This window comes from Lepidochelys kempii, chromosome 2, assembly GCF_965140285.1.
Source record: "Lepidochelys kempii isolate rLepKem1 chromosome 2, rLepKem1.hap1, whole genome shotgun sequence".
NCBI classification, from domain to species: Eukaryota; Metazoa; Chordata; order Testudines; family Cheloniidae; genus Lepidochelys; species Lepidochelys kempii.
This window is the reverse complement of record NC_136381.1, coordinates 262,138,572-262,154,536: the sequence shown is the minus strand read 5'-3', so window position 1 is coordinate 262,154,536 and position 15,965 is coordinate 262,138,572. Positions and strand designations below refer to the sequence as shown.

At 50.3% G+C, this 15,965-nt stretch overlaps 1 protein-coding gene across 5 annotated transcripts in view; it reads right to left on the bottom strand.

The window, feature by feature from the left end:
• Nucleotides 1-15,317, bottom strand: part of ZBTB47 (zinc finger and BTB domain containing 47) — a 96,970-nt gene extending 81,653 nt beyond the window's left edge. For all 5 annotated transcript variants that reach the window (XM_078851867.1, XM_078851866.1, XM_078851868.1 and 2 more), the window contains exon 1: nt 15,178-15,317. In XM_078851867.1, coding sequence (XP_078707993.1) covers nt 15,178-15,180 — 3 coding nt within the window. In that variant the 5' untranslated portion in view covers nt 15,181-15,317. The remainder of the gene's footprint in view (nt 1-15,177) is intronic.
• Between the last annotated feature and the right edge of the window lie 648 nt (nt 15,318-15,965).

Genomic DNA, 15,965 nt, shown 5'->3' with positions numbered 1-15,965 from the left:
GGACTCCTCGCTTGTCACAGAGAGTGTACAAGAAATAAGAATTTGTTCAGTTCTGGAACAGGCAACCCAAATCCCCTTTGGCATCCCAAGGGAATTCTCCATGCCTGAGAACAGGCAGCTTAGCCATTCCACACACACACACAAATTGCTGGTACGTATTGCATGGGATTGAGCCCCTCACACTCTTTAATGCATTTATCCTCACCGCACCCCTATAAGGCAGGGCAGTGTTACTGTCCCCATTGTGTAGATGGGGAACTAAGGCACAGAGAGGCTAAGTGACTTGCCCAAGTTCACACAGGAAGCCTGTGGCAGAGCAGGGACTTGTACCCAATCTCACCAGTGCTAGGTGAGCACCCTAGCCAGTGAGCTACCCTTCCTCTGCAGACAAGAGGGGTTCACAGTTCTACTTGAGGGCACTGAAACAGGCTCAAAAGTCAGTACCAAATTGCTGCCTCACGTCCCGTGTGCACCAGAGCAGCTTTCCATCCCCTTGCGGTGGGGTTCAGAACCCATCAGCAGGCGTGGATGCCAACTGCCGCTGGTCTCCGTATCCTTGGGGGGAAGCCAGCGAATGCTCCTGTGTCCAGTGCAGTAAGCTCGGCTGTGGGCAGAGATTCCCCGTTTTGGGAGCAGTCGCCACCACGGGTCCAACCCAGATGCCACTTGAATCTGCAGCAGCACTCCCATTAGCGTCGGCTCCTGTATACAACCCTTGGACAGCAAAGGGCCCCTGAAGCCGCCACCCAGATTTCAGGGGGGTGGCACACAGAGGTCAGACCTCAACAGCCAACGCTTTTGTCCCCAGAACGTAAGGAGCCAAATGGAGGGGGCAAGGAAGGGCCCTGAACTCAGTCGGTTATGGGAGTGCTGAATATGGCTGCTATTAAGAAGCTGCATTTGCTTCCAGCTATTGGAGGAATCCGGCTGGCTTCCGTGGGCTTTGGATCTGGCCGCTGGAGCGCAGCTGGGTGCTGAAGGAAGCTAAGTGACACAGGGTGAACACACGAGCGACTCTCCGTCTACACAGGAGCTGCCCCACTGCTACCATACGCGGGACATTTTAAGGGAGGAGGCCAGTACAGACAGAGCCCTAAAGGTGCAGCGATCCCTCCTGTTTAACCCACTTATTCAGGGGTGCTCAGTCTGGGGAGCGGAATCATGATCATCCTGCTCTCCCCTACTGCTGGCTGGGAGGGGGTTGAGAACCACAGGCTTTCTGGTAATCAGTGCTCCCTTTCCCCAAGTAACCCACTCCGCTCTGTTGCATTAGAGGCCCAGATCCTGCCCCCACAAAGGGCAGCGGACGTTTTGCCTTCCATGGCAAAAAGGCCAGTCCCTAACGGACCAAGAAAAACCAGGTTTAGCAGCAGAGGGAGTTCAAGGGGGGAAACATGGACAAAACCCAACACGCACTTCCCCCACCTGGGCCGTGGGCCAGGTGTCTGAGCGAGAGGCCGGCTCACCAGCCATCCCTGACAGAAGGCGGGCCAAGGCCAGCGGGGGAGAGGCGGCAGGAGGCCAGCCCCTCCCTCCTGGCTCGGGGCCATGCTGGAAAGCGATGGGCCAGGAAGGGACGCGGGGCCAGGCCTCCCACAGCTCTCTCGCAGCCTGGGCAAAGTCAGGAAAGTCTCTGAAAGTCACAACCAGTTTAACCACCACCCCACTCCTCACCCCCATCACATTACAGAGGCAGAGTTTCTGGGTCTGCTGGCAGCAGTCACAGCACATGCAGCCCTGGAGGAGCTGGCCAAAGGGCCTGCTCTGGGGAATCCCCTGTGGGGTTTTTACAGAGCCTGTGCACCCCAGCAGAGGAGAATCCTTCCCAGGCTCCAGCTGGGTACCTTGTAACGAGGGCCCAGACAGCAGCACGCTGAGGTGATGTCCATGCCCAATGCTCACCGCCATCCCCAGCCCATCACCCTATCAATGACCCCCGTGCTGATCAGCTGTTAGTGAGCAAACGCTGGACGGTGCCCAACTGAGAACCCTGGAGACGTGTTGTCCCGTTAGGGACATTACCTAAAGCTGCGCTCTCCTCTCTCCAAGAAAGCGAAGATCACACAGAGCCTGCCTGCTTTCATTAGCCACACGAACCGCAGGCCGGCTTCAAGCAAAAGGCTCCTGACTCTGGAGCAGCAAAACAACACTTGTGTCCGCAGATCCACATGGTTTCAGCTCAAGAATCAGATGGGAACTCTGAGAGCCAGACAGAATTTTACTGCGAGATCTGTGAATTCACAGTCAGGGGAAGAGGATGTGGGGCTAGAGGCTGCAAACCCTTGTGCAGCGAAACCCAAGGCCCATTCTTGCAAACCTCCTTTCTGTTCAGGGTCTTATTATTTGTAGTAGGGTAGCACCTAGGAATCCCCATCAAGGATAACTTAGCTTGTGCTTGGCGCTGTACAGACATGTAATAAAGATGCCAGTCCCCACCCCAGAACTTTCACCATGGAGGGGTCAGACTAGGGTGACCAGATAGCATATGTGAAAAATTGGGACGGGGGCAGGGGCTTAAATAGGCGCCTACATGAGAAAAAGCCCCGAATATCGGGACTGTCCCTATAAAAATCAGGACATCTGGTCACCCTCGGTCAGACAGCACATGACAGGGGGGACAAGAGGGCAAAGGGGGCAGAGACAGGCAAGCGGGTGAGCTAATGAAACAAGCAAAGTAAGTCCCAGCTCACCACTTGCCTGACCAGTAGCCAAACAGATGCAATCGTAGGCACCAGAGCCGAGGAAGATTTTAAGGAAGGATTTAAAAGGAGGAGGACGCCGTGGCTTTTACAGATTTATGGCTCTCCTACCGCGCCCATCACTGAGGAATTGAATGGATTCCTGGAAGCCGCCTAAGTCGCATCTGTCACGTCGTGCAATCAACAAAGTCCTCAGTCAATGAGGTCCACGTGACTCTGCCTTTAACCTGGCGCCCGGACGAATTCCAACACGTTCATTTCGCTACAGGAAGATTGCAACAGCTGTATTGAGCACCCAGCTCTTCCAGCAGGTCAGCGCAGCGTTACCGAGCCCAGACGCATCTGAGAGCGAGGCGAGGGGCAGCGTGCGACATCCTCCCTCACCAAGGCCAAACCAAAGAAGTCACATTAAAAAGGGCACTAACAGCGCACACCGAGATAAGCATGGTCTAATCTACAGAGCTGCTGGCAGACAAAGGAAGATCCTGGGCCCTCTGCCCAGAGTTGGAGAGGGGTCCATTTATTGCAGTGACTTAAAAGCTGCATCCAACTTACACTTAGCGCTTGTGGAGAACAGGGGAGCAGCACTCGCTGGCTGGGCTGTAATCAAAACCATGCTGGGCTGCTCAGCGGCTGGCGATCCTCCCTCCCCCTTTCTCCGAGCTGCATTTCTTGGCTTCGCTATTTCTATTCAAGCATTTTCCCTCCTTACGCCACAGGGGACAAACCTTCTCCTGGCCATCCTAGAGCTTCCCAAACCGTGACAGTCTCCCTGCAGGGTCCATTAGGCACCAAAGTAGCCTCTGCGACAGCAGAACAAGACAGTGGACAGGGAAGCATCAAAAGGATCAAAACGTAAGAACGGCCATCCTGGGTCAGGCCGACGGTCCGTCTAGCCCAGGATCCTGTCTTCCGACAGCGGCCAGTGCCAGGTGCCCCAGAGGGAATGAACAGAACAGGGCAGTTATCAAGTGATCCATCCAGGAGTGACAGAAGCTCCCTAAAAGTGGGAGGTCCCACCAGTGCCCGAACTACCGTCCCTACCCCGCAGAGTCTCCGCCATTGAATGGCCCATTCCCCTCAAGGCCCCACCCCCGTGCCACCCCTTCCCGAGGCCTCACCCGCTCCTCTCCACCCTCTCCCCCCCCCAGCTGTGTTCCCTTAGCCCCCTGTTCCGGTGCCCCTGGATCCATGCCCTGTCATCCAGTCCCTGCTTCTGGCAGTCAAATGTTTAGGGACACCCAGAGCACGGGGGTTGCATCCCTGACCATGTTGGCTAATAGCCACTGATGGACCCTTCTCCGCCATGAATTTACCTAGTTCTTTTTTGAACCCAGTTACACTTTTGGTCTTCACAAGATCCCCTGGCACCGGGTGCCATAGGTTGACAGCACGTGGTGTGAAGAAATACAGAAGCCTTTTGTTTGTTTTCAGCCTGCTGCCTATGAATGTCAAGGGATGACCCTGGTTCTTGTGTTCTGTGAAGGAGTAAATAACACTTCCTTTTTCACTTTCTCCACACCAGCCGTCATTGTATAGACCTCTATCATATCCCCCCCTTGGTCGTCCGTCCCAGTCCCTTTACCCTCTCCTCGGCAGGCTCCGCAGAGCAAATCTCTCCTGTGCTGTACCAGCGGCCCATTGAAACGAATGGCTCCCTCACGTCAGTGGAGCTGGGGCTGCAGTTCAGGGTGACAGGGAAAATCCCCGTGACCAGCGGCCCCAGAAGCCCCCAGCCCAGACAGGCCAAGTGAGCATCATTACCCTGCAGACAAGCTGCTCTGCTCAGACTTGCGTGTACAAGTGCGGGGCTACGTGTGTACAGCAAAGGCAATGCGTGCAGGGAGCACATCGGATTTAATCCCAGTCCCCTCACAGTCAGGGGGAGTTGGGCCACTGGTCTCAGTGGGAACAGGAGCAGACTCTGACCACGCAGTCAATCGAGCCAGAAATTGAACCAGGACACCAGCCTTCCCTCACCACTGACAACTTGATGAAGAGACCCCGGTGCAGGTCTCAGCCCAGCCAGCCGGGCAAAGCAGGCTGGACCATGAGATGTACTGCAGCATGGCTGTCATGGGGCCACCCGCGGGGGCTGTAGCTTGAGGGAGCAACCCTGCAGATCCTGACTACACAAGGAGGGCTTGATCTATGCGGCTTTCACCAGTATTGCTGTGCCAGCAAAACCCTCTAGTGTGGGCACGGTTACACCAATATAGCTTATGGACTGGCCTAAGCTATCCTGATATAACTGTGTCTATACTGGAGGGTTTTGACAGCACAGCTGTGTCAGTAAAAAGCCTCATGCACCCCTAACTAAACACTTCTTAAATGTAGACTTGTCCTTGGTAAATCAAACCCTCCCTGCTGTCAGTGGGCCAGGAACAAGGTGAGCAGCACTGCCCCCTGCTGGGGAGGATGAGGGCTGTGTGTGTGCGCACACATGTCTACACAGTGCTGAGTCTCAGAGCCCAGGTCAATGGGCGGGGTTAATAACAGCAGTGTAGACATTCGGGCTTGGGCTGGAGCCTGGGCTCTGAAAACCAAGGAGCAGGGAGATTGGGTGCCCAGGCTCCAGCTTAGATGTCCCCTGCAGCCCCAGTCCGAGTCAGCTGCCCCAGGCTCAAAGACCTGGCACCGCATTGCAGTGTAGACGTACCCTGTGAGTGTGTGTGAAGCACTGGCCTCTCCTGAGGGAAACCAGAGCCCTGTGCACACACACACACACCCCCTAAACAGGAGAGAAGAGTTCATAAGCTCACTACCTGTCAGCAGGGAAATGGCTCTTTTCCCCCAAGGCTGGGATGTGAGAGAGAAAGGGGATTAAAACAAAATGTCCTCTCCAGCAGCCCAGGGGGGAGTCTCGCCATGAAGCCCTGATTCAGCAATGCACTTAAGCGAACGCATAAGAGTGAGGTTTACCAAGAGCACCTAAGTGATTTGGGCACACAAGCCCTATTGAAAGTCAATGTGACTTGTGCATCTAACTCACTTAGGCACTTCTGTAAACTCAACCAAGTTCTTTGCCTTCATTATTAGACACTAGCATCAAACTTTCTATTTCATTTTTATCAAGAGGAACTTCTTTCCAGGGCTGGCTAGAAAAGACCCATGAAAACAAAAAAATCAGCTAAAAGAAAATGGGAAAAGATATACGTTTTTGGAGGAAAAAATTTTAATGATTCCTTTTTTCTGGCCAGCCACCGTCAACAAGCAGGAAAGGAGATTTGTTGAAAATGTGTGAACATCACTGGTATTTCTAAACATATATTCAAACATGTAGGCTCTGGCCACACTGCAAGGGAAGGGGTGATTGGAGTACAGGTAGACACACCTGTGCTGGCTTTAATCTAACGAGCCAGGTAACAAATGTAGCCTAGAGGCGGATTTAGAATCCAGCATGGGCGAGCAATCTGGGAACATACTCTGGTTGCTAGCCCATGCTGCCACGTCTACACTACAATTGTTCCATGTGCTAGCTAAATCAAAACCTACCTGTGCTCCAGTGAGATGGTCACTGGCAGTGTAAACATAGCTTGGCGGGCCCACTAAGGGTATCAAGCTGGACGAATGCTGCACAGCGGTGTTTGCTGCATACGTTAGCCAATGAATTCTGAGGACATGCCTAGACTAGGTTTGCTGAAAGCTCCCTAGGGCGGGAAGGGACCTCCTGGCTCACTGAATCGGGTCCCCTGCTACAAGAACATCCATACTGGGTCAGACCAATGGTCCACCTATCCCAGAATCCGGTCATCTGACAGTGGCCAATGCCAGGTGCTTCAGATGGAATGAACAGAACAGGCAATCATAGAGGGATCCATCCCCTGCTGTCCACTCCAAGCTTCTGGCAGTCAGAGGCTAGGGACACCCAAACCACGGGGTTGCAACCGTCTCGACTAATAACCACTGATGAACCTATCCCCCCATGTACTTATCTAATTCTTTCTTCAACCCCATTATAGTTTTGGCCTCACAACATCCCCTGGCAATGAGTTCCACAAGTTGACAGGCAGTTCTGTCATATCATCCTGTTCATACAACTGATCCAGCTCCATCTTAAAACCAGCGAGGTTTCTTATCCCCACTGCTCCTACAGGGAAGCCGTTCACGGAACCTCACTCCTCTGATGGTTAGAAACCTTCTTATGACTGCCAGACTCAGCGTACCCATAATCAGTTTATCCCCATTTGTTCTTGTGCCAGCACTGTCCTTTAGCTTACATATCTCTTCTCCCTCCCTGGTGCTCCCCTGCCCTGCTCGGTGATATTTAGAGAGCAAAATCCTATCCCCTCTCTGCCTTCATTTTACAATTCTCCCTGCTGGGAAGGAGGACAGTGCTGTCCCGGGGTACTCAATTAAGGGCTCCATTCTTCATATCAGCCACTGGCTAGTCAGGGTCTGAAATCGGAAAAAAGAAATGCCAACCCCTCTAGTTACCAGCCTAAGGCGTTACAGTGGCTTAAGTTGGAATTTATGCCAGGGATGGGAGGTAAAGGAGAAAACTAGAGGCCATGGTAAGACTCAGTGCTCACTGTCTTCTTACAGATCTGCTGACCACCAGTGGACCGGACAAAGGCGCCAATTCTGACAGCACAGTAGCCCGGCCGTCTAGGAACGGGATCTCAATCGAAGCAGGGTTGAGCCTGTTCGGTACAGGAATGAGACACGAAGCAGGAAGATTTCAGAGTAACAACCGTGTTAGTCTGTATTCGCAAAAAGAAAAGGAGGACTTGTGGCACCTTAGAGACTAACCAATTTATTAGAGCATAAGCTTTCGTGAGCTACAGCTCACTTCATCAGATGCATATCGTGGAAACTGCAGCAGACTTTATATATACACAGAGAATATGAACCAATACCTCCTCCCACCCCACTGTCCTGCTGGTAATAGCTTATCTAAAGTGATCATCAGGTGGGCCATTTCCAGCACAAATCCAGGTTTTCTCACCCTCCACCCCCCCACACAAATTCACTCTCCTGCTGGTGATAGCCCATCCAAAGTGACAACTCTTTACACAATGTGCATGACAATCAAGTTGGGCTATTTCCTGCACAAATCCAGGTTTTCTCACATCCCCCCACCCCCATACACACACACAAACTCACTCTCCTGCTGGTAATAGCTCATCCAAACTGACCACTCTTCAAGTTTAAATCCAAGTTAAACCAGAACATCTGGGGGGGGGGGGTAGGAAAAAACAAGAGGAAACAGGCTACCTTGCATAATGACTTAGCCACTCCAAGTCTCTATTTAAGCCTAAATTAATAGTATCCAATTTGCAAATGAATTCCAATTCAGCAGTTTCTCGCTGGAGTCTGGATTTGAAGTTTTTTTGTTTTAAGATAGCAACCTTCATGTCTGTGATTGCGTGACCAGAGAGATTGAAGTGTTCTCCGACTGGTTTATGAAAGAGGTGTCAGTGAGGCACGGTAAGAAGGAAATCCCATCCTGCTGTGTAATGATCCAGGTCAATTTGTATTATGATATTGTCTATATAAGCCCTGAGCAAGACCAGGACTCCACAGTGCCAGGAAGGGTACAGAGATGTAACAAGACAGTCCTTACCCACAAAGGACTTACAAGTTAAACAGACAGGATAGGCAAAGAGAAGGTCTTAACTTGCCCAATGTCACAGCAGAACAATGGCATTGCTGGGACTAAACTATGGATCTTCTGACTCATAGCCAGATGCCCTATCCACTAGACCATGCTGCTATTCACAGGGCTGCGGGGGCAAGGGAGAGGGAATTCATTCCTAACCCCCACTAGCAATGAGGCTTAACTACTCCTCTAGCTAAGGAGTTATACTGGGCTTGTCACTCTGTATCCAAGAACCTTAACAAGACAAAGACGTTTCTTTAACACACACAGCTCTCCCTTCCCTTCACTCCCAGGGTACAGAGACGCAATTGTTGGTTGGTTTTAAATTGCTGTTTATCATCATCACAACTAAGAATGGTCTGTATTATTCAGTCCTTTTAAAACAAATATGTTTAAACCACAGATTTAAAAAAAAAATCGAAGTAGATAAGTTCATGGAGGATAGGTCCATCGATGGCTATTAGCCAGGATGGGCAGGGATGGTGTCCCGAGCCTCTGTTTGCCAGAAGCTGGGAATGAGCTTGATGATGACCTGTTCTGTTCATTCCCTCTGGGGCACCTGACACTGGCCACTGTCGGAAGACAGGATCCTGGGCTAGATGGACCTTTGGTCTGACCCAGTATGGCCGTTCTTATGTTCTTATTTTGTCTCCATTCATCAAAGGTTTGGACAAACCTAATTAGGGCTCTGATTAGGGCTAGATGCCAGTTAATGCCGAGATCTGTTATCTGGTGTCTAAAATATACTATTCAAGAGCCACAAAATCGCTACAGCGGTAAAAGATGGAGCGCAGAATTTCCCAGACACGCAGCTACAGCACAGAATGTGTCAGGTAAAGGTATCTTGCCTGCAGTTTCCATATAGCCTTTTGTCTCCTTCAGAACTTTCTATCCCAGAACAGGAATCTGTCTCAGCTACTAACACCATTTATCATCATTTTAATTTCACCTTGGCTGATGCTTCTCAGAGGACTGACTCACCAGTTTGCTAAGATCAACCAGAGTATTAATTTAACATTGGATACGTCTTTACATGGGGACTGCAGGTGCCCTTGGAGTGGAATGGAGTTAACCTAATAGGTATTTTCCACCTCTAGCTGCTCGGATCCAAAATCCAGCCTCCCTTTTCTACCAAGGTATGTAAATCAGATTTCCCTTCACTATGCAGAAGTATTTGGAAGATGATCCAGTCCTCCCTCCAGCCCCTGCCAGTCAACTGTTTAACAATTTTATGACGGCACATAAAAATTGAGTAACATTTTTTATTGCCACTGTCCAGCAAATTCAGCAACTCTGAAAGAGAGACATTAATCAGATCGGTTAACAATCCTCGCTCCACAGAAAAGGACAGACTGCCGCATGGTACTGGAAAAGACAATTTAAAAAAGCCTCTTACTGATTGCAATTAACCACTCTGCACAGCTGGTTAAGAACATTTGCCCCGGAGCATCATTCCCCCGACCCGTCCCTCTCCAGTTTGCCCCACCCCTGCCTCAAGGTTCGGTGTCATTTCTCTATTCCAGCCACTGTGTCTGTGAGCCAGCTGCTGTTCACCATTTTACATATCCCTCAGCATCTGGGTTTTCTGCTGCACATTGTACAGAGCAAATGCATAATAAACGGTGATGCTTTCCAGCGCTAGGTACTTCCATTGTGAGACGTGAACTAACCTTCCAAGCCCCTTTGCGAGTCAAATACAAACCATCTCTCCCATTGTACAACTGGGGGAATGGAGGCACGGAGCAGCTAGGGCTCCGCTCCAGCAAAGAACTTAAGCATGTGCTTAGCTCAGTGGTCCCCGAACTTTTTACCTCACACCCCTTACCTTACCCTGGTTCGCACGCCCCCTCCCCCCGAGCAGGGAGCACGGCCGCAACTCCAGGGGGAGGGGGGGGGGTCACGGACAGGGGCAAGGGGGCCGAGGCTGGGGCCACAGCCGGAGGCGGGAGCAGAGCGGAGGCCAGCAGTTGGGGCCCCGGGCTGGCAGCCAGGGCCAGGAGTAGAACTGAGTGGAGCTCCCTTCCTATCCCTGTGGGGGCTGGCCCATGCCCCAGCCATGTCCCCCCTGAACGTTCCTCAGCGCCCCCCAAGGGGAGCACACCCCACAGTTTGGGGACCTCTGGCTTAGCTATAAGTCTGTGAGCAGTGCACTGACTTCAGTGGCATCACTCACATGCTTAGAACTCAGCACGTGCTCAAGAGTTTTGCTGGATCGAGACCTTACTGACTTGAAGGAGTTAAAGGCAGGATTTGATCTCGGGAGTCCCCGACTCACCCTGCCCCCTGCTCAGACCAGATGCTGGTCATTTTTGCTACAAGAGAATTTTACACGTACGTACAGCGAGTGGTGCCCAGCTATGCCAAGGAAACCTTTTCTTTCCAAAGGGGGTTTCCATGCGCTCAGAGCTTGCTGAGCTAGGGCCAGATTCTCCCAGGACCAATCCTGTTCCCATGGAGCCCAGGGGCAATACTCTCTCCGATTTCAATAGTGCAAATGCAAGCCCCCAGAGCTTTTGGCTTTTCACATCTTCCTTGCTCCACCCACAACTCACACACATCACCCTTCCCAGGGTTCCCATCTTCATGGACCCTTAACTGCTGGATATAAGTGGGCATCAGAAGACGCCTGATCAAGACTGAAGTTGTTCAGGCAGGAGAAGGGGTGAGAAGAATCTATAGGTCACAAGGTTGGGGGGGAACCCTACAGACAATACCTGGTTTCCCCAGCACCCCTTCTCCCCACACATACAGTATTTCATCTCCAAGCGTCAAAGGAAGTCAATAGGAGCTTTATCACAGGCAAAGACAGATGAAGGAAAAAACCCTAAAAGCCACAACATTATGCTGTCGTGCTCATCCTTCAGTTTCACTCATGCCCTCAGAGGGACTACTAGAGGGTAGGAGGCTACCGCACAGGCTCAGGTAATTTGCGATACAAGTAACGGAGAGACGTGGGAGTTTCCCCATTTCCTCTGGGCTGCATTTAAAAAAAAAAAAAACAAGAAAAAAGTTTATACATAAAGAGGCGAGAGACCAGGCGATGCACCCTTCCCATATGCCCTTCTGAGCTGACAAACTGAAATGCAACAGCCCCAAAGACTGATCAGTTTTATTGTCTAGTGAGATACGGTGGATCACGTACACGCAGTCAGAAAGCGTTTCATGCAAGATGTTCAAAGAACGGCTGATGTTTTGACACATTCAGTTCATATGCAAAAAGGTTTATTCTTATTTTTCTTAAGCAGATCTCCTGTACATTAATTCCATATCTTAAAAATAACCAATATTTAATCTACTCACAAGCAACAATCTCCCCCATCTCTCATGCACTAGAAATTTCACAGAGAGCACCATGTTATTTTCGTAAACTACATCACCTGGCTTTCCTATACACAGGGGAATGGAAATACTGGGCTCTTTGACTTTTATTATTCTAGCATTTGCCTTACAACATTCAAATATGTGATAAAGTCCTTGCAAAGAGAACAAAGATAACCTGCGTTTCTAAGAAGGAAGCAAAAGATTGTACAAGTCTGCTAGGTTACCTTTTGGGAACACACCAACACAAGCTTGTGCCATTGCATTTACTTACAGCTCAAAACCAGATCCAACTGACTGGATAAATTGCAACAGTAGGAGTGCTAGCATTGTATTTGCATTGCAGAAAGTTTTATTTCAGGTCCAGAAACATTACATTAAAAGGACATTAAGATTTTAGAAAAAAAATCCTTCCCATAAAACGGCTTTCCTACGTTACTTAATGATCTTGCGAATAAAGCAGATTTTGTGTTTTAAATCTGGTTTACTTTTCACCATTTGCTTATTTTTTGACTCTGACTCCCGCCGGACAGTGAAACGCAACTGGTCAGTTTCACTTCCCAGTTCTCAGGGATTTAGCTGGATCCGTGGGGTTTGGATGGCAGACTCTGCAGGGGGAATGCTTCAATCCAAACCAAGCCTGCAATCTGATCCGTGTGGCGGGGCCCAAGACCCACAAAGACTCCCATTCAAGCCAAGACTGCAGCATCAGGGTCCAAAACAGCTTCTCTCATTTCAGTTTATTAAAAAAAGTCATAAAACATTATTCATATTTGTTGTGTAAAACCTCATGGACTCTATCCTTGGGCACGAAAGGACCCGGCAGCATTCCTCTAAATGCTGCTCCTAAAGAAGCTACTGAATCTCACCAGGCCACTCCTGCACTGCACCATCAGTGGTCATTTTTAGTAAGCAAGGAATCAGGCACTACGATTAGGCTCTGACACTCTTGCCTTGTCTACACAGAGGACAGTGTCTTCAGGGACTGTCTCTTACTCCGTACAGCGCTGAGCACAATAGGGCCCCATTCTCGGTTGACTGCTAGGTGCTACTATAATACTAATAACGGACCAACCCTTCTACCCACCCACTTCAACGGAGCCCACCAGTGACCACACAGCCTCTCTGTGTGGGCCCCACTGCAGGATCAGGGCCGTAGTGTGGGTCAGTGCACTGCTGAGCCGGTTCAACAGCAGGCTTGTTAAGGGAAGAACTCGGCACATCCCAATAATGATCTCACACACACCAGAGCAGGGCACACTCATATGCCCAAGTTGTTATTATTTTCAAACCTAGCACTTTATTGCTATTTCCTAAAAGCTACTCAAATTGCCATCTGTGTTATTATGGGCACGGTGCCATCGCTCTGGCAATAACATAATAGTAGACTTTTACTGAAAGAGAGGAAAAAAGGAGCTAGAGAGTATTTGTTTGGTGAGATCCATGGATTATTGGCTTCATTCGTAGCAGATTTCCCGGAGAATACGCTGCTGAGCTGTCGTTAGATGAGGGGAACTGGATTTCTGTTTACATGTTTCAGTACTTAGTTGAAGGCCTGCTTTCTGCAAGGATAAACTACCCAGCTGTAAAAGTCTGCACCTCAAGCATGTCACCACTACGGGGCCAGGACCTACACCCCTCGCAAACCCTGAACTCCCACCAACCCCAAAGGAAGTTTGTTGCTGCTTGGACTGGGCCCAAATCTGCATTCCTGGCAGCTCCAATCAAAACGGCCCAGCCAAGTCGATACAGCTATTGACACAGATCCATACAGCACCACTTGTGTGATAAATGCCTAGACCAGGGGTCGGCAACCTTTCAGAAGCGGTGTGCCAAGTCTTCATTTATTCACTCTAATTTAAGGTTTCCTGTGCCAGTCATACAGTTTAACGTTTTCAGAAGGTCTCTTTCTAGAAGTCTATAATATATAACTAAACTATTGTTATATGTAAAGTAAATAAGGGTTTTAAAAAGTTTAAGAAGCTTCATTTAAAATGAAATTAAAATGCAGAGCCCCCCCGGACCGGTGGCCTGGACCCGGGCAGCGTGAGTGCCACTGGAAATCAGCTCGTGTGCCATAGGTTGCCTACCCCTGGCCTATACATACTCATATACATCTGCAACTTGATTCCAATTTCCAATTGCGCTCCCACCAACTTCCTTGTGCTTACTCCTGATTTGCACCAGCGTGAAGTCAGAATGAAACCCTTAAGTCAGCCATTATGGAACAACACATTAGATTCGAATCTCACATCAACTTAAAAATCAGACACTAATGGACAGTGAAATGCACTGCATGACACCGGGATATATGTAAACCCACATTCAACTCCATACATTCCACCCATGGCAGAGTATTCATGCCCCTCTTGCTATCCAGATCAGGGCAGCAAGCCTGTGGCGGTCAGGGCTTTAAATCTCAAACACCTCCACAGATGCACTGGGAGAAAAGAGAAGAGAACTTTCCCCAGCACTTAGGACTCAGATGGAAAAATGCTAGCCGCATATGAAGGGGATGAAGCAGGGAAGAAAGTTGTCTAAATGAGGGCGTCATCTGGAAGGGGTGGGGGGCACAGGGGAAGCTGCTGATGAATGAATTCTCTATTGGAGTGTTAAGCACAAAGGGACAAAATAAATCCAACTTGAGTATTTTCCACATTCCAGAGAACAAGCTCTGACACCTGCAGGTAAGATCCCCCGTTTGCAAAGTAACCCCCCCCCCCCATAGCCAGAGACAGTAACTGTTTCGATTCCTGCCCTTGAGCAGAAACCTGACCCCTTCCCCCCAGGCCCCAACACCCTCCATTTGCTCACATCTGCAATGCAAAGTTCCACCACCTCCCCTCTCCTGCAAGGGGAGGGGGGGGGGACCCAGTACAAACTTGCTCCTTGTTACAAACAGGGGAGGGCAAATAAATCCAACGAAAAAACAATAACCCAGCCCAAGTCTCATTCCCAAACAGCTGCCCTTTCTAATTCAAGATCCTCGGGGGGATGGGGTGGTGGTGTCATTATCTTTATTGCACCCACCTACAAGCAAAATTCTCAGTGCTGCGTTTGGGGGGGGGAGGGGGGAGGGCAGCGGGGCATTAAAAAAAAATCAACTTATAATTAAAATGCTTGGATTGTGACCTAACCCTTTGCAAAGGCATCAGCCTGCTATGAAGGAATTTAACTCTTTGCATGCAACAAGACAGCTATCGTCGCTCCAGCTACATTCCCACTTTGCAAATCCACTTTCAAAATCCAGAGATGCCCCTCTCTTGGCATCGTTTTTCCAACCCCCCCCCCAACACACACACAACGAAATAAGAGCGCACTCCCCTCCAACCCTGCCTCTTGACAGTGGGCATAGATCTGTATTTCCCCTCACACAATCTGCGGCTGCAGCATGCACATAAAATAAACCATGCACCTCTTTTTCAGCCCTCCCCCACCCCCTCCCCCAACGTGGTTGCAATTATTTAGGCAAGTTTCAGAGGCCTCTGCAAAGTCTGCAAAGCCCGGGAGAAATCAACAAGAGGAAGAATCAGAGAAAGGAAAGGTTTGCAGCTCTACCATTTTGATGCAAGGGTCTCAGCTCAAAGGAGTCCTGATCCTCCCCAGCTTGCATGGGATTTTTGCTCTCCATGAAAATGTTGGGTTGGGTGTTTTTTTGGTTTTTTTTTTTTATATTTTTTCCCCCCCTCTCCCTTCTCCTTTCCTCAGCTGCAGTCCCCCCCTGCTGCGCTGTCCGCCCCGCGTGTGTGTCCGGGCAGCTGCTGCTCTCACATCCCCCTGCGTCTTCACCTCCCCCTCATCCTGCCATCGCCATGTTAGCCCTTTAGGAAGAGGGAGGAATGCAGAGCCCAGGCTCCTGCTGCTGCCAGAGCCCAGGGGCTGCTGATTGGAGCCGCCGCATCAGATGGGGCTGTGTCTGGGCCTTTAAAGAGACAGGGCACTTATTCTGCTGGCTCTGTCACACTCAGTACCCCCCCCCCCCCCACACACACACTTCTCTTTCTCCTCTGCCTGGCACTGATGCCTCTGACACACAACCCCCCTCTGACCTACCCTCCCTGCACACATCGGGTGTATGACACAAATGCCCGGTCGCACCAAGTACGCACCCCTCTGACAGATGTGTCAGGTCACAGACCCCTGTGAACACAGCTCAGACACACACGCATCCGACACAGGTGCCCCTCTGAACACAGCTCAGACACACACGCATCCGACACAGGTGCCCCTCTGAACACAGCTCAGACACACACGCATCCGACACAGGTGCCCCTCTGAACACAGCTCAGACACACACGCATCCGACACAGGTGCCCCTCTGAACACAGCTCAGACACACACGCATC